Here is an 18637-nt window from a genome sequence, read left to right on the forward strand (position 1 = left end):
ATTTGGTAAGTTGGGAAAAGTTGTCTGCTCTTTCTGCTGTATTCATAGTTAACCATATTAATTCTGTAGCAGGATTATTAACTTTCCTTTTAATTATTTTAACTGTTTGATTTTCTGAAACAGACACCAAATCAGGCACAAAAATAGCAAACAGAAAACTCAAAAGAAATTATTACTTTAATATTAGTTTAAAAAATAAGAAAACCATTATATACATTTATCAGTTTGAATTGTACACACAACTGTATCTCAGCTGTGTTATAATGACATCATTTTACAGTGCTATCCAATAATAGTGATTCTTTTGGAATGGACAGAGGTACAAAATGTTATCAATGAAATTTTTTCATATATTTGAGTTCCAATCCTGTATTTAAAGTTTAATGAAAACATAATTGTTTTTGATACAGATTTAATGACAAACAGATACATATATTACACAATAAAAAGCACAAGTTTTCACAAACATAAGACATACACCATAAAATTCACATTACACAAACAATCACACATTCAAGTGTTCACTGAAGTATAAAGTTGACTGCTAAAGGTCAAAACACACAGTGAAGTCAATAAATAAACAACAAAAATAGTCTTTGGCATAAATTTAACAAAATTTTAACTTTCAGTGGCAGAAATAACTCTCACACATAACAGTCAAAAAATCAAATACTGATGACATTATTACAAGCAAGACAAGAAATTCCATACACCACAAAGAAAGACAGCCCACTGAGGATTGCTACAGAAACATGAAATATCAAAACTACTTCAACATAATGATAAATAATCTATAAAAATAATTATCACAGACAGACCACATGTTTGTATTCATGTGAAGTGCTAATAAACTAAAACAGTACAAATCACAGCAATGAAGTACTGCATCAAACACAAATGATAGTGGAAAATTGCTGAATATAAATTACAAAAAATTGTAAAAATTACTTAACTGCACTGAAGTTCAAAAGTGTATATGTATTAGTGAGAAAGCATCAGATATTTGGTTGCATCCCAATAGCATACAAATTAAATTTATACAATTTATGCATTGTCAACGTAACTTGAATTCACCTTCGAATAGAAGTCTGAAACCTTACAGAGGAACATGCATGTGATCAACCTACAGAATTTGTTTATGTACAATAGAATAACTGTACCCTTCCTATATACTCAAGTTAGTAGAGAGAAAACATCAGTCATGTAGAAATGTACCTACATTGGTCGAAAATTTACAGAAAATATTGTTCCTATAGAAAACATACCTGTTTTGGTCGGGAGATTTTCAACTATAAAATTAGTCTCCTCATATAAATGCTATATACATTTCTTTTTGTATAATCTATGAAAAAGTGACTTCCAAAATAAACAGTACTGACTGATACATGTATAGTATATAGATCATTTTACTATTTAACTTAGTGTTGTACCAAGAGTATTTTATACAAAATGAAACACTACATCAGAGTTACTAGTGGTTTGGTCGTAGTCAGCACAAAGAGTTACAGATTAACTGCATTGTTTAACATGAACTTGCATTTGACAGAAATAACTTTTAACACTGCTGTAAGGTTTTACTTGAAAAATGCTGGGGACTCCACAAGTTAAGTCAAATGTTACAGTAGCAAAATGATGATGAGATTGGAATTTGGTCTGATCTGAATAACTCACAGACATATTGTTTCAAAATTACTCTCAGAAATTGTGAAAGGTTTTCAATAAATATATCATTTCACTTCTATTGGCTGGTATTAATAATGAATGTCAACTAAAGAGTTAAAGGGGGAGACCTTTGTCAGTGCTAACATGCCAAGTTCACCATTCAAAGATCTGGAACTTGCACATCACGAAAATTGGATGAAGCTATAAGATTATATTACAATATACTATAGTGAGTGTTAATGACAAACATTTTCTCAGAACCATTTACAGAATTCAAGATACATTAGACACATTTTTAAGATATGTCATCCACATAATCTTATCTGAATGAAATGAACAGTGTTTCAAATGCAGTTCAGTATGGAAGCACACATCTTTGATAAACACTTGAATCAGTTTACAACCTCCTTCAGTAGGTACTTGCAGCATTTTTGTCTTATTGTGAAATCTGAAGTAACTGCCTCTCTGCTGCACTAACAATGAGATACGACTCTGCCTTATACCACCTTCAGATTTTTTTGTCGCAGCACTTCGTAAAAGGTCAGTTCAGAGCATTCCTGAGGTGGGGGACAGAGTGAACAATAGGACCACATATATACGAATTATCTTACCAGAACTACAGAAGTGCAGGTCATGAATCTTCCCCTTGCTGTGTTTTCCAGTGCCACAGTAACATTTTTGGTATTTACCATTTCTTGAGTTGAGTTAAATGGCCTATTAAATTTAGTTTTGGTGTTCCTTTATGATCATGTAATAAAGGTCTATGATTACTTGTACAATGAGAATGGAACAGTTTACTGAAATTTAGAGACATACAGGGAATATCAGACAAAAATAACAGTTTTTGTACTGAGACTGATACAGTCGCAGGTTCGAATCCTGCCTCGGGTATGGACGTTTGTGATGTCCTTAGGTTAGTTAGGTTTAAGTAGTTCTAAGTTCTAGGGGACTGATGTCCTCAGAAGTAAAGTCCCATAGTGCTCAGAGCCATTTGAACCATTTTTTGTACTGAAACTTTTTTGATACAGTATCAGATAACAGTTCTTGTTCTTTGTGTTTCTGCCATTAAGTGGTTCATCAAATGGAGAGTATGGAAAGTTAATCAGATACCATCTCACTGGTAAAATTTACACAATAATAGTACCCAATAAGACATTGCCTGATGGGAGCATATCCAGTGTACACCAAAAAAGTCAACAAACTTTAGGGACAGGTTCCTTAACTAGAAAATGTCTAATAAACATGGGTTCTAAAATGTATACCTTAAAAGCTGTGAGCATTTGCTCATCTTCACTATTGTAAACACATCTCATCTACTGAACAAATGCTCAGTGTTTTGGATTAAGTATCCTGTACCTAAAGTATGTCTGATTTTTTGGGGCACCCTGCATAATCCTTCAATTTTCGATCATCACATGCATATTGTCTGTGGCCTTGTTGTTACATCAATTTCACACTGTAAAATAACTGCTCACTCTTCTTAGTCTGATATAATCTGCAGTTATTATATTATTGCTGCACAAATTCGCAGCTCCGTGCTCTTTTTTGTGTCCCTGATACACCACATCCCATTTAGAAAGACTGCAGAAAAAATTGTGGCAAGCTACACACTTTGCCAAATCCTCTGGGCTGTGTATCTGTTGCGGGTCTCGGTCCCTACACTCAGGAATGCAATAAGTGAGTGGCTGACTACAGTTCGCATAAGCTACCTTCCCTCTGCCACAGATCCACTCTTCTCGTGCGACACAGATGGGCTAAAGGAAAGGGAAATCAGTTGTACGACGACTCTTTCACGTGCAATAGAGAGTTATCCGGGGCATCCCCGCGCACGTGACGACACGTAGGACCTCGGCAGACTCTCCAGTTGTGAGCAGGCTGCAGTCAGATGTGCACCGGGGCGAGAGTAGTGCAGGTAGTGTGGGGTGATGCCTCGGGCGGACTACAACTCCTCGTCCTCGGCGACGGCAGGCAAGGGGCAGGGGGCGGCGGCGGCCGCTGCACTGGGGGACGAGGGGGCGGCGGGGCTGAACGCCTCCAGCCACGAGTCCAGGTCCCGCGCCGTCGCCGCCACGAACGTGAGGCTCGCATCCGCCGCGTCGCAGCCCTTGTGGCGTACGCTGAAGGCGAGCGGCGCGCCCTCTGGCCGGGACACGGTCGCGTGCCGCAGGTTCACCACGCCCAGCGGCCGGCACACCTTCTTCTGCGGGAACACCACCGCGAAGTGCTCCAGCGACGTGCGGTACACCTTCACCTGCAACAGCAGAAGGCGCTCTTAGTTTGGTTGGTTAGGCTCGGGTATAAAGGGACCAAAGTACAAGGTAATCCGTCCTTTTTTCCACAAGCAAACAAGTCTCAAGGTTGTTGTTGTTGGCCGGCCGAAGTGGTCGAGCGGTTCTAGGCGCTACAATCTGGAACCGCGTGACCGCTACGATCGCAGGTTCGAATCCTACCACGGGCATGGATGTGTGTGATGTCCTTAGGTTAGTTAGGTTTAAGTAGTTCTAAGTTCTAGGGAACTGAAGACCTTAGAAGTTAAGTCCCATAGTGCTCAGAGCCATTTGAACCATTTGTTGTTGTTGTTGTGGTCTTCAGTCCTGAGACTGGTTTGATGCAGCTCTCCATGCTACTCTATCATGTGCAAGCTTCTTCATATCCCAGTACTTACTGCAACCTACATCCTGCTGAATCTGCTTACAAGGGAACCTCCCCATCGCACCCCCCCCCCCCCCCCCAGATTTAGTTATAAGTTGCCACAGTGGATAGGCCTTGAAAAACTGAACACAGATCAATCGAGAAAACAGGAAGAAGTTGTGTGGAACTATGAAAAAAATAAGCATAATATACAAACTGACTAGTCCATGCGCAACATAGGCAACATCAAGGACAGTGTGGTCTCAGGAGCGCCGTGGACCCGTGGTTAGCGTGAGCAGCTGCGGAATGGGAGGTCCTTGGTTCAAGTCTTCCATCTGGTGTAAAGTTTAACTTTTTATTTTCAGACAATTATTATCTGTCCGTCCGTCCGTCCGATGCGATCACTTTTTTGGGAGTGATTATCACATCCACAAGAAAACCAAAATGGGGCAAGTTAGAAGAATCTTTTTACCCATTCGCCAAGTGTAAAAGTTAGGTGGGTAGACAACATATTCCTGTCATGTGACGCACATGCCGTCACCAGTGTCGTATAGAATATATTAGACGTGTTTTCCTGTGGAGGAATCGGTTGACCTATGACCTTGCGATCAAATGTTTTTGGTTCCCATTGGAGAGGCACGTCCTTTCGTCTACTAATCGCACGGTTTTGCTGTGCGGTCGCAAAACACAGACACTAAACTTATTACAGTGAACAGAGACGTCAATGAACGAATGGACAGATTATAACTTTGCGAAAATAAGGAATGTAAAATGTTCACTCCAGGGAAGACTCGAACCAAGGACATCTCGTTCCGCAGCTGCTCAAGCTAACCACGGGACCACAACGCTCCTGAGCTCAGGCTATCATTGATGTTGCATATCTTGCACATGGACTACTCAGTTTGTATATTTTGCTTATTTTTTTCATAGTTCCACACAACTTCTTCCTGTTTTCTTGATTGATCTGTGTTCAGTTTTTCAAGGCCTGTCCACTGTGCCAACTTATAACTAAATCTGAGGGAGGTGCGATGGGGAGGTTCCCGTGTTAGTGTATTCATCTCCCCTCTACGATTTTTACCCTCCACGCTACCCTCCAATGCTAACTTTGTGATCCCTTGATGCCTCAGAACATGTCCTACCAACCGGTCCCTTCTTCTTGTCAAGTTGTGCCACAAACTCCTCTTCTCCCCAATTCTATTCAATACCTCCTCATTAGTTATGTGATCTACCCATCTAATCTTCAGCATTCTTCTGTAGCACATTCCGAAAGCTTCTATTCTCTTCCTGTCCAAACTATTTATCGTCCACGTTTCACTTCCATACATGGCTACACTCCATACAAATACTTTCAGAAACGACTTCCTGACACTTAAATCTATACTCGATGTTAACAAATTTCTCTTCTTCAGAAACGCTTTCCTTACCACTGCCAGTCTACATTTTATATCCTCTCTACTTCGACCAGCATCAGTTATTTTGCTCCCCAAATAGCAAAACTCCTTTACTACTTTAAGTAGTAATCTAATTCCCTCAGTATCACCCAACTTAATTTTACTACATTCCATTATCTCGTTTTGCTTTTGTTGATGTTCATCTTATATCCTCCTTTCAAGACACTGTCCATTCCGTTCAACTGCTCTTCCAAGTCCTTTGCTGTCTCTGACAGAATCACAATGTCATCGGCGAACCTCAAAGTTTTTGTTTCTTCTCCGTGGATTTTAATGCCTACTCCGAATTTTTCTGTTGTTTCCTTTACTGCTCGCTAAATATACAGATTGAATAACATCGCATAGAGGCTACAACCCTGTCTCACTCCCTTCCCAACCACTGTTTCCCTTTCGTGTCCCTCGACTCTTATAACTGCCATCTGCTTTCTGTACAAATTGTAAATAGCCTTTCGTAAAACAACTAAAAACAAAGGTGTTGGGGAGGTAAAGGGGGTAAAACTAACGGGGAAACACACCAAAATAGAAAACGAAAGAACCGAACCAAAGGGGGAAACGTACAAGAAAAGGTTAGAGGAAGGTATTAAAATCATATAGCAGATGGCTTGGGCTGGCTGCTCACAAGGATAAAAAGGATGAGCCAGCCACTCTGCAACATACTAAAATCGCCAGCTTAAAATACAAGGCGAGAAGAACACACAGGGAAAAGATGAACCCAGTACGTTGTCCTTGATGGTGAGTATTCATCGGAGGTGAGGGTATCATCTGGAGTGCCCCAGGGAAGTGTGGTAGGTCCGCTGTTGTTTTCTATCTACATAAATGATCTTTTGGATAGGGTGGATAGCAATGTGCGGCTGTTAGCTGATAATACTGTGGTGTATGGGAAGGTGTCGTCGTTGAGTGACTGTAGGAGGATACAAGATGACCTGGACAGGATTTGTGATTGGTGTAAAGAATGGCAGCTAACTCTAAATATAGATAAATGTAAATTAATGCAGATGAATAGGAAAAAGAATCCCGTAATGTTTGAATACTCCATTAGTAGTGTAGCGCTTGACACAGTCACGTCGATTAAATATTTTGGCGTAACATTGCAGCGCGATATGAAGTGGGACAAGCATGTAACGGCAGTTGTGGGGAAGGCGGATAGTCGTCTTCGGTTCATTGGTAGAATTTTGGGAAGATGTGGTTCATCTGTAAAGGAGAACGCTTATAAAACACTAATACGACCTATTCGTGAGTACTGCTCGAGCGTTTGGGATCCCTGTCAGGTCGGATTGAGGGATGACATAGAAGCAATTCAGAGGCGGGCTGCTAGATTTGTTACTGGTAGGTTTGATCATCACGCGAGTGTTACGGAAATGCTTCAGGAACTCGGGTGGGAGTCTCTAGAGAAAAGGAGGCGTTATTTTCGTAAATCGCTACTGAGGAAATTTAGAGAACCAGCATTTGAGGCTGACTGCATTACAATTTTACCGCTTCAACTTATATTTCGCGGAAAGACCACAAAGACAAGATAAGAGAGATTAGGGCTCGTACAGAGGCATATAGGCAGTCATTTTTCCCTCGTTCTGTTTGGGAGTGGAACAGGGAGAGAAGATGCTAGTTGTGGTACGAGGTACCCTCCGCCACGCACCGTATGGTGGATTGCGGAGTATATAAGTAGATGCAGATGTAGACGAACAACAAGGCAAACAAAATCCAAAGTAAAAGTGATGAAGAGGTAAAGGGGAGGGAGGTTGGTGGCCTGGGAGAGGATGCCAGACACCCAACCTTAGATGGTATGATAAGAACCACCCTAACGAATAAACGTAAAACTAAATCAGCCATTTTCGCATGGTCGCCCAACACCGTAGGCAGGGTTTTGGGAAGGTTAACATTTCGCCATAGAGGGGCTGAAATTGGGCAGTCCATTGGTGAACGACAGTTATATGGGTGCCACAGCGACACCAAGGTGGAGCCTCGTGACGGAGGAGGTCAGCAAAGTATGGCCGTTGCGGAGCCAGCAAAGGACAACTGAGTCCTTGCGAGTAGCTCGCATGGATGACCGCCACACATTTGTTGTCTCCTCGATAACACGGAGTTTGTTTGGGGTACTGAGGGTGCGCCATTCAGTATCACAGACGGCGAAAACTTTCTTGTCTCAAAGTGCTCTACACCGACACTAAGAGGGAAAATCATCAAGTTTTAATCAAAGGGAGAGATTATACATAGTAAGGCTGTGACACGTTGTTCAGCGCTCCCTGCGATGCCACACTGTACTACAGACAGGCCCAGAAAAATGTAGACTTTCTTTGATAGTTAATATCTTTGGAACAAAGAGCAGCAGAGTAGTCCATTGTTTTCTCAACTGATCTTGGTGCACGTTTTCCAGATGACAATGCAGCAATGAATGAAGTACGACTGTCGTCTGAGCAATGCTAGACCGTATTGAAGTGGTACAGGAAGTACGAAAACATGATGGAGGCACAACAGCAATGGCGGAATGTGTATGGAATCCAGTCACCAACACATACAACAATTTTTCGTACTAGCGATAAATTTGAAGCTGACGGTACTGTTCAGTATGTGCATAAGGAAAAGTCTGGCTGACCAAAAACATCAACAAGTCCAGCTTCCAGCGCTGCAGCGTTGCAACATTTTACTAGATCATCTCAAAAATCTGTGAAGTAGGGTACACGTGAAAGTGGGGTAAGCCGATCAAGCGCAGACTAATTCCGAAGGCTGCAAAGTGGAAAGTGAACATTCTGAGATCACAGGACGCTGTGAACGAGGCCGACCCGTATAGAAGGATGGAGTACTGCAAATGGTTTGAAGTTACGCTTCGCGAGGATGAACGGTTTGCAGAAATGGTAATCTTGTCTGACGAGGCGTAATTCAAACTGAACAGTACTGTAAATCGCCGCATCTACGTGTACTGAACTCTGAACATCCTCATGTTCACGTGAACGAACATATTATTAATCTATTAGGTGTTAACGTGTGGCATTGTCTGTCATCGCGTGGTCTGATTGGCCCATTCTTCTTTGAAGGTACCGTAACTGGTGAGGTATCTTCATATACAGCAAACATCGATTTTACCTGCCATCCGAGAGGTGCTTGGGAATGAAAGATTTTACTTACAACAATATGGCGCTCCGCCTCACTACCACAGAGACGTCAAACCAAATTGGATGAAAATCTATGCGGGTGATGAAGAAATCGAAGAGCAACTGTTGAGTACCCAGCATGGTCTCCAGAACTTACATCTCTTGACTTCTACCTATGTGGAACGTTGAAACGTGAAGTTTATCAACAGAAGCCAGCTACACTGAATGAGCTACGAGAAACCATCGAGGCGTCCCGTGCAGCTATCACACCGGTAACACTGACAACGTAGTTCGTCCAACAAGAGCGCTGTTGCCTCATCAGTGCTGTGTTACTCGACCACGATATTGCTGCACCTAGCCTACCGTGGCCGCTACCGGTAACACGCGGTGAAGTCACAGTGAGCAAGTACGGTGGTGACGAAGGAAAAGGCGTCGCGCTGTGAATGCTTACAAGACGGTTATGTGTATACAATCAAGTGTTTCAGCATCTCTGCGTGAAATAACACGATACAAACTCACGATAATCCGACCAAAGTGCCCTCACCCCCCAAGTGCAGTAATATTGTTGTCCACTAATACATATTCTTGTGCCATGTGTCTACTGCTCGTTCCTGTCGGTACTGTTATTAAAATAGCACTGATCGCTTTTCACATTTTCTATAATAACGCAATTTTCAAAGTACTGAAAGTTTTACACATAAAAATCTTCTTTTTTAAAAAAGGTTTATTTAAAAATCAAAAATTTTAGCACTGCTGCTATGGTTAATTTATGTTTCGGTATTTTTATCCCGTTAGTAGTAAAAAGTACATGTTATAGCCTAGACCAAAAAATACCGGTTACTTTGAACTAAAACACCGGTGTCGGCTTTAATCGAGAGGTATTTCCCATCCCTACAACGAGTCGATATAACCAAGAACAGGAAACGTCAAGAGAAGTCAAAGCCCTGGTGCTTGAGGAGGGGCGTATCATAAACGCAGAGTTAGTGGAAAAGGTGAATATCAGTCATGGTTTGATTTCCAAAATCTTGCACGACCTTTTCAACACGACAGACATCGCCGCCAGTTGGGTTTCGCGGCTGTTCATAATCATGAAAAACCTGCAGAACTGAATGAGCTGTGGAAATGTTGCAACGGAGTCAGGCCAATCCAGAAGGCTTCTTTAGTCCCTGAATCACCACGGATGCTTTGTGGGTGTATCGCTATGACCAGAGTTAAAGTAGCAAAGCAAGCAGTGGAAATAAGTGTATTCACCACCGCCGAAAAAGAGGGAGGCCCAAGGAAAGATGACGGTGTTAGTGATCAACCTCCTGACGAGATTACGGGAGGCGTTGAAGGCAAAGCGTCGCGGGAACCAGTTGGACAGGGTGTTGTTCTCGGTCCACGACAATGCCCCATCTCATTTTTTACCGGGCACATTCACACATGCTGCTTCTTTGGACTATCAAATTCTGCCCATACCCCCACCCCGCTCCAGCCCCGTATTTTCTTCGTATGACACCTAGTGATTTATTATTCTTTACTCGGGCGAAGAAACCACTGTATGGCACGTACTCCCAGAATGACGGAGGAGGTGACTCTAGGTGGAACGTGCTCTTAACGATCGAAACTAAGACCCAGGGTCTCCGCTATGTTTTCCATCGTACAGAAAAATAATCTCACTGAATGGTGAATACGGTGATCAGTCAAAACATTATGACCACTGCCGCCTGGTAGAGTTGCAGGCACGTTTCGCGATAGCAAAAGTATGTAAGCGGAGCAGACACGGACGGGGATCATCCTAGCGACCATATGGGTTACAGATGGAGAAATCCATTGAGATTAACGATTCTGACAAATGGCAGATTATTACTGCGCGGAACCTGTGAATGAGTATCTCGAAAAAGGCGAAGCTGGTCGAATTTTCACGTGCTACTGTCGTGAGTTTCTGCGGAAAGAGATAGGACAGCGAAATTACCACTAGACACTAAATGGTTGGACGTCCGCGACTCTTCACAGAACGTGGGATTCAGAGATTTGTCTGCTCTGCAAAGTAGGATAGATGGTGATCTGTGGCATCTCTGCCGAAAGAGTACAATGCTGGTGCACGCAAAAGTGTTTCGGAGCACACTGTTCATCGTACATTGTTGAACATGGAGCTCCGCAGCAGACTACCCCTACGTGTTCACACGTTGACCCAGCGATATCGTTAATTACGACTGCAGTGGGTACGGGACTATCGGGACTCGACCGTCGATCCAGGGAAATGTGTCGGCTCTTTGGGTGAATCACATTTTTGCTACTCTCGGTCGTTGGTCGTCTCCGCAAACGGCGTCACCGAGGTGAAGGGCGGTTCGAAACGTGCAGCGCGCCACGGACGGAGGTTGGTGAGAGCAGTATTATGCTATGGGAGACATTCTCCTGCGCTTACATGGGACCTGTGGTAGTAATAGAAGACACGCTGGCAGCTGCGAACCACCTGCATCCCTTCATGCTTTGTGTCTTCCCCAACGGCGACGTTATCTTGCGGTCAGCAGTATAATTGTCCGTGTCTCGGAGACAGAAACGTGCTACAGTGGTTTGAGGAGCATTATAGTGAACTCACATTGATGTCTCGGCGACCAAATTCGCCTGATGTAAATCCTACGGAGCCCATCTATTTCGCTACCGGGCGCAATCGCCTTGTACGCAAATCAGCGGCCCGTTATTTACGCGAATTGCGTGACCTGCACGTAGACATCTAATGCTACATATCTCCGCAAACCTACCAACACTGTCCGATCCCTGACACGCAGAATCAGTGGTGTATTTTGTTCCAAAGACGGACAAACAAGCTGTTAAGCAGGTGGTCATAATGTTTTCCTCATCACTTTACGTAGAGGATGACTAACACCTTCACCACGTTCCACGGTCGCAGCTTGATTTAATTGTGAGGTGATAAAGACTTCATGACTAACCCAGAATGGATGTTGGTTTGAAGACGAGGGGTTGACAGCCGGCCTTCAGCATAGAAAGATCTAACGTACTGCACGTAAAAATGCGGGAAGACCGCTTGTGTGGTTACACGATTGTCGAACAATCACTGGAATCAGTCAAATCCATTACATATCTAGGAGTGTGCATAAGGAGAGCTTTATCCCATACATGCTTAGAACTTTTTTCAACACTGATTTTTATGATTTTCACAAATGTTACTTATTATTTGCCATAGACAACAGCTGTAAGAGTAACTTATAGTTGTGAATTGCAAAAAGGAGTTTTTTTTTCAGTGAGTCGACATTGACCCCAAGGGCGCATAAAGTTGTACACTACTTGGAACAGGAATAATCAAAATAAATCATATTTTACGCTTATCGGTGTTTATTATGAAGAATTAGATAATTGGTTTTTATTATTACAAACTATGAACTATTAAGTAATCATACCTGGTACACTATGTGATCAAAAGTATCCGGACACCCCAAAAACAAACGTTTTTCATATTAGGTGCATTGTGCTGCCACCTATTGCCACGTACTCTCATATCAGCGACCTCTGTAGTCATTAGACATCGTGACAGAGCAGAATGGGGCACTCCGCGGAACTCACGGACTTCGAACGTAGTTAGGTGATTAGGTGTCCCTTGGGTCATACGTCTGTACGCGACATTTCCATAGTAAACATCACTAGGTCGACTGTTCCCAATGTGATGGTGATGTGGGAAAGTGAAGCGACACGTACAGCACAAAAGCGTACAGGCCGACCTCGTCTGTTGATTGACAGAGTCCGCCGACAGTTGAAGAGAGTCGTATTGTGTAATAGGCAGACATCCATCCAGACTATCATACAGGAATTCCAAACTGCGTCAGGATCCACTGCAAGTACTACGACAGTTAGGCGGGAGGCGAGAAAACTTGGATTTCATGGTCGAGCGGCTGCTCGTAAGCCACACATCACGCCGGTAAATGCCAAACGACGCCTCGCTTGGTGTAAGGATCGCAAACACTGGACGATTGAACAGTGGAAAAATGTTGTATGGAGTGACTAATCACAGTACACAATGTAGCGATCCGATGGCAGGGTGTGGATATGGCGAATGCCCGGTGAACGTCATTTGCTAGCGTGTGTAGTGCCAACAGTAAAATACGGAGGCGGTGGTGTCATGGTGTGATTGTGTTTTTCAAGGAGGGGGCTTGCACCCCTTCTTGGTTTGCGTGTCACTATCACAGCACCGGCCTACACTGATGTTTTAAGCACCTTCTTGCTTCCTACTGTCGATGAGCAATTCGGAGATGGCGATTGCATCTTTCAACACAGTTGAGCACCTGTTCATAACGCACGACAATAACATCCCTGTAATGGACTGGCCTGCACAGAATCCAATAGAACACCTTAGGGATGTCTTGGAACACCGAGTTCGTGCCAGCCCTCACCGACCGACATCGATACCTCTCCTCAGTGCAGCACTCCGTGAAGAATGGGCAACCATTCCCCAAGAATTCTTCCAGCACCTGAGTGAACATATGCCTGCGACAGTGGAAGCTGTCATCAAGGCTAAGGGTGAGCCAACACTATACTGAATTCCACATTACCGATGGAAGGCGCCACGAACTTGTAAGTGATTTTCAGCCAGATGTCCGGATACTTTTGATCACACAGTGTACATGAGGAATCTAAATCATAATATCATTATGCAGGAAACTCTGTAAAGCATTTGTCATGAAAGTTTATATTACATGCGACAGTTTTATTCTTACAAAACTCGCATCTTCTTCTGACCTGATCAGTGAGAAAAATATCATGAATCTGTTGGGTCGCAGCAGGATCGTTATCGATCCAGTGGGCACATATGGGTTAATGTGGAATGACCATACAAAACTAATAATAGGAAAGACATATGCCTATGATTCATTGCAAAAATCCTCGGGAAACTTAGTCCATCTACAAAGGAAGCATCTTACGAAATTCTTGTCGACCGACACTATCTCCTTATTCAGGAACCCTTAACAGGTAGCACTGATAGAGGAAATAGAGAAGATCCAAAGAAGAGTGGCACGTTTCGTAACGGATTCGTTTTGGAATAACGAACGCGTCGCGAAGATGCCCACCCACCTCCAGTGGCAGACACTACGAGAGAGGCGTTGTGCAGCAGAACTTGCTGTAATGTTCAGATTTGGAAAACATAAGTTCCTACAAGACTCAACCAACATATTGCTTTCTCCGACATGTATCTCACGAAGAAAGAGGCAAAAAGTAGACGTATTTGATAGGTTCAAAAATGGCTCTGAGCACTATGGGACTCAACATCTGAGGTCGTCAGTCCCCTAGAACTTAGAACTACTTAAACCTAACTAACCTAAGGACATCACACACACCCATGCCCGAGGCAGGATTCGAACCTGCGACCGTAGCAGTCACGCGGTTCCGGACTGAAATGCCTAGAACCGCACGGCCACCACGCCCGCTTTTGATAGGTAATATGTAAAATGTGCACGAACCAAGAAGTAACGATGGGTATGTAACACCAAAAGGGAAGCGCTCGGATTAATATGATGCAAGGCAGGAATGTACTTTTTTCCGTCTTACTTTAGAATCTAAGAAGCAACGACGGAAATAAAAGAAGGGTTCAGGTAGAAAAATTTAGGGTGAATGGACAACAATGATAATATTCGCCGATTGCATTGCTGTTCTCTGTGGAAGTGAAGCATTACAGAACCTGCTGATTTATTGAAAACACTACAGAGTACAGAATATGGATTCAGAGGTAAACAAATAAATAATACAATATTAAGTAGGAACAGAAATAATTGGGGCCAATATTATGGATAAAGTGAAGAAATTCTGCTATCTTGTAAGCAAAACAAAACGAACAGTCGAAGCAAGCTGCATTGGTACATGTAAAGTGAACATTCCTTCCCAAAAGCGATCTACTACTACAGCACCAAATTTAGTAATAGGTGCTAGCCACAAATTTCTGTTTAGTCTTCGTCTTTTTGCATGGTTTTTTCTGGTTCCTTCCGCGTTTCATCTATCAAAGAAACGATATCATTTTCTCTTGCATTCCCTTTCCCCTTTTCAGTTGCATAACACTCCCTTTGCAACTCTCAAGTCTGAATTTTTTCCTCAACTTGTCCAAATCCGATCTCCTTAATTTCTTACTGTTTTCGTGATTTCCTCAGCTTTATTCTGCAACCCGTAACTAATAAATTATGGGCAGAGTCCACAAAAATCATTATTCCCGTACTTTCACGGTTGAAGCGTGCTAAAAATGAGGGATTTTGTGTCACTTATTTGGACAATATTATTTCCACGATTTCTACGGGTTAGATATGTAGGGGGGTAAAGAATATTCGTATTTTCTTCTCTCAAAGACTGTTGTTGACGTTTTCAAAGCAGGTTATCGCGAAATTTGTGACAGTTTTATTCGAGTGGCTGCCAGGATAGATTTCTCAACGTATCTGATGTCCTCTCTCATCAGTCAAACAAAACTGTCAACCATCCACCCATACATTTGAGCAGTATTCAAGTATGAACTGAATAAGTGTTGTAGGCATTTCTTCTATTGCGGACTAATTGCAATTTCCTAGTACTCTACCAATGAACCATGGATTGTCATTCATTTTGACTACAGCTGAGGATATATAGTCGTTCCACTTCTCATCCATACAAACTATTGCTCCCAAACGTTCGTCTGACACGAATGAATACCTATGATTTATTAATGGTGTACTCAAAGAAAAGCACTTTTACGTTTCGTGAAGCGAACAACTTCGGCACCTAACCTTAAGAACCAATAGGTAGTCTTTGGGGCACAATATTATGTCGAGATTTAACTGGATAGGAATGCATATTTCACCGAAGAGAATTTCCAGATAGAAAACTGCATCATCTGAGAAAATTGAGATTGCAGCTAATACTATCCGCTAAGTCATTAACGCATAATGGTAACATTGCAGCAGCCACCCTCTGAGACATACTAGACATTGACGCATACGCGTATACTCTTCAAATCGCTGTGAAGTGCATGGCAGAGGGTACTTTCCGCTGTAATAGTTATTAGATATTCTTCCCGCTCCATTCACTTATGTCTGCATATCCCCGATCTGCCATACCCATATTTACACAGAAAAGCGTTGGGAAATATCCCGTACAGACCACTGTGCCAACTCCTAGAAACGCACAGGAAGCCTGGAAGTGGCTTCCTGATAGCGAAGCGGTTATCGGAGCTTTGCTGGCGCATGTCTACTGCGCTGACAGAACTGCGAAGATAAAACTGAAATAATGGCGTTCCGCTCTGAACAATATGTACGTGACACTATCCGCTTTAGATGTCTGCCCTTTTATATGAACGACCGCTAGTAACTGCAGTTTATGATAGAGCATGGTGGAGAGTAATTTCATTACACGCTAGAGACAAGATGGCGTTACATCGTTTATTGCGTCAGCTGCTTCCACAAAGGCACGCAACATTCAGGACAAAAGAATCGCAATTTGCCGCAAAGGTTATACTCAATGTGTCAACAGCCTAGCCGCAGTGGTAACACCCGACTCCAGTTAGATCACCGCCGTTAAGCGCTGTCGGGATTGGTGACCGTCCGACTATTCAGCGTTTTCGTGGCCTGTTCGCACTGTTTTTTTTATATTTAATGGAAATAGTGGAAGAAGAGGCTCCTAGTTTGTACTGTGGCGTGACACGTTTCACATGCACCGTATCATTGGGCGTCTCTACAAACAGCTCTTTGGCAGCTGTCTGTATACAAGGATAAAAGAATTCCTATGGGACCAAACTGTTGAGGTCATCGGTCCCTAGACTTACACACTACTTAAACTAACTTATGCTAAGAACAACACACACCCACGCCCAAGGGAGGACTCGAGCCTCCGGTGGGAGGGGCCGCGCAATCAGTGACTTGGCGCCTCTAACCGCGTGGCGATAATTTACACTTATCTACTGCCGAGTGAGTGAAATTTATGCACCGGTACAAATATTGGTAGTGAAAATTACCAGAGGTGTGTTTGGCTGTTACTAATGCTCTTACTAATGGAACGAAGCACAACCAGGATACCCTTCTAGCATTTGGACCTAGAGAAATTTCTTCGACAGTGTAATACGCAATAAGATGTTAGCAATACATCAAGGCTAAAGTACGTACACAAGCAAGCTTATGAGCCGCAACACGCATGAAACACAAATGCAAATAATAAAAACGGAATATTCATCTTTAGGTTCAAGCTCTTGTGTCCGTGCTTCTTTACAAGTAAATCTGGTTTTGGATGGGATCCGCCTTGAGCAAAACACAAACCATAGCATATGGTAACAAGAAAGAAAATAAAAACCCACTGATGATGCTGTAACGTCAGGGAAACATGTCTGGGTAAAAGAACAGAAAACTGTGTTTTGCTCAAGGTGGATCCCATAGAAAATCAAAATTAATGAAAGTGGAAACTAAAGAAGTATAAGTCCAAGACGGGTGTAAGCCAGGGTTGCAGCTTATCACGACTGTTCAAATTTATGTCGAGGAAGCAGTGAAATAAAATTTGGGAGAAGGAATGACAATGCTAGGGGAACATATACCAATGGTGAAGTTCCCTTACCTACAGGGCAGGGCACTAGCGAGGGGTTGGTGAAATGGGCCACCAAGGACGAAGGCCCACAGAGAGGTGAGAGAAATTTACCAGAAAAAAAAAGAAATACAGTTTATGAATTAACCGGGAGAAGTAAGCCTGCTGTGTTCCCATCTTCTGCTGGCGAGGAGTAGCCTCTCCCTCGTTCCGTTACTTCAAACACATGCTATTGTCACAGTGGCACTTCGTCATGTAACAAGACTTGCGGTGTTGGCAATAAACAGTTCAAAAAGGATACTGCATTCACAGATATGGAAGATTGGCTCTTGCTTCACTGACGATGTCAGGTAATCGAATCATTTATTACAGCCCATGAAAATTTCACTAGTTGGTCTATCTAAGCCTATATTTGGTTTGCTATTTATTGACATGTTTATATCATCTGCAAACAAGCAAAAACTTGTGATCTGGTAATGTTACTGTTGGAAGGTCATTGATAAACACAAGAAAAAGTAAGGGCCCTAAGTTGGAACCTTGTGTGACACCACATATATGGCTACCTGTGTTTAATTCATACAGCTGTTGGCCGGCCGAAGTGGCCGTGCGGTTAAAGGCGCTGCAGTCTGGAACCGCAAGACCGCTACGGTCGCAGGTTCGAATCCTGCCTCGGGCATGGATGTTTGTGATGTCTTTAGGTTAGTTAGGTTTAACTAGTTCTAAGTTCTAGGGGACTAATGACCTCAGCAGTTGAGTCCCATAGTGCTCAGAGCCATACAGCTGTTGCCTGCACAGCGCATTCAAGTTCGACAGTGAAGTTCTTGCTGCTGCTTCGCTACGGGAGGCTGACTAGGCGTCCCGCGTTTAACAGAATCGTCCCTAATTTAGCTTCAGTGTTTCGTTATCACGACGAAATACATACGCGACTTATATTGTCTTGTATTTCATTAACCGTCCCGTATACTTTGAAATGGCATGTTTTTAAACGTATAGCATAACCAAATTGGGAACAAATGTAGTTATACCCAAAGAATAAAGAAAATACGCTCTTTGATTAAACCAAACTGAATGAGGACTAACATTTTCAATTTCATTACATCTCAAGATAACTGCTGCAAGAATTTGTAGCTCATTACTGCATTTGTGCTAGCTCTACGTGGAACTATTGCTACTGCAGAAAGGATGTTCTCAATCACAAATACTTTATGAACTGATGAAAACAAGAGGTTTAGTGTGTAAACTGTTAAGAAAATAATTATAACTAAGATTCATTTTCAGGATGCTTCATGTGTT

The 18637-nt window shown here is 42.7% G+C and overlaps 1 protein-coding gene across 1 annotated transcript in view; it reads right to left on the bottom strand.

Annotated features, from left to right (window-relative positions):
- Positions 1 to 301: 301 nt before the first annotated feature.
- The window catches only part of LOC124621857, a 28874-nt gene continuing 10538 nt past the window's right edge, over positions 302 to 18637 (bottom strand). Inside the window, exon 2 of the mRNA XM_047147311.1 lies at positions 302 to 3913. Coding sequence (XP_047003267.1) covers positions 3602 to 3913 — 312 coding nt within the window. The 3' untranslated portion in view covers positions 302 to 3601. The remainder of the gene's footprint in view (positions 3914 to 18637) is intronic.

This window comes from Schistocerca americana, chromosome 7 (genome assembly GCF_021461395.2).
Source record: "Schistocerca americana isolate TAMUIC-IGC-003095 chromosome 7, iqSchAmer2.1, whole genome shotgun sequence".
NCBI classification, from domain to species: domain Eukaryota; kingdom Metazoa; phylum Arthropoda; class Insecta; order Orthoptera; family Acrididae; genus Schistocerca; species Schistocerca americana.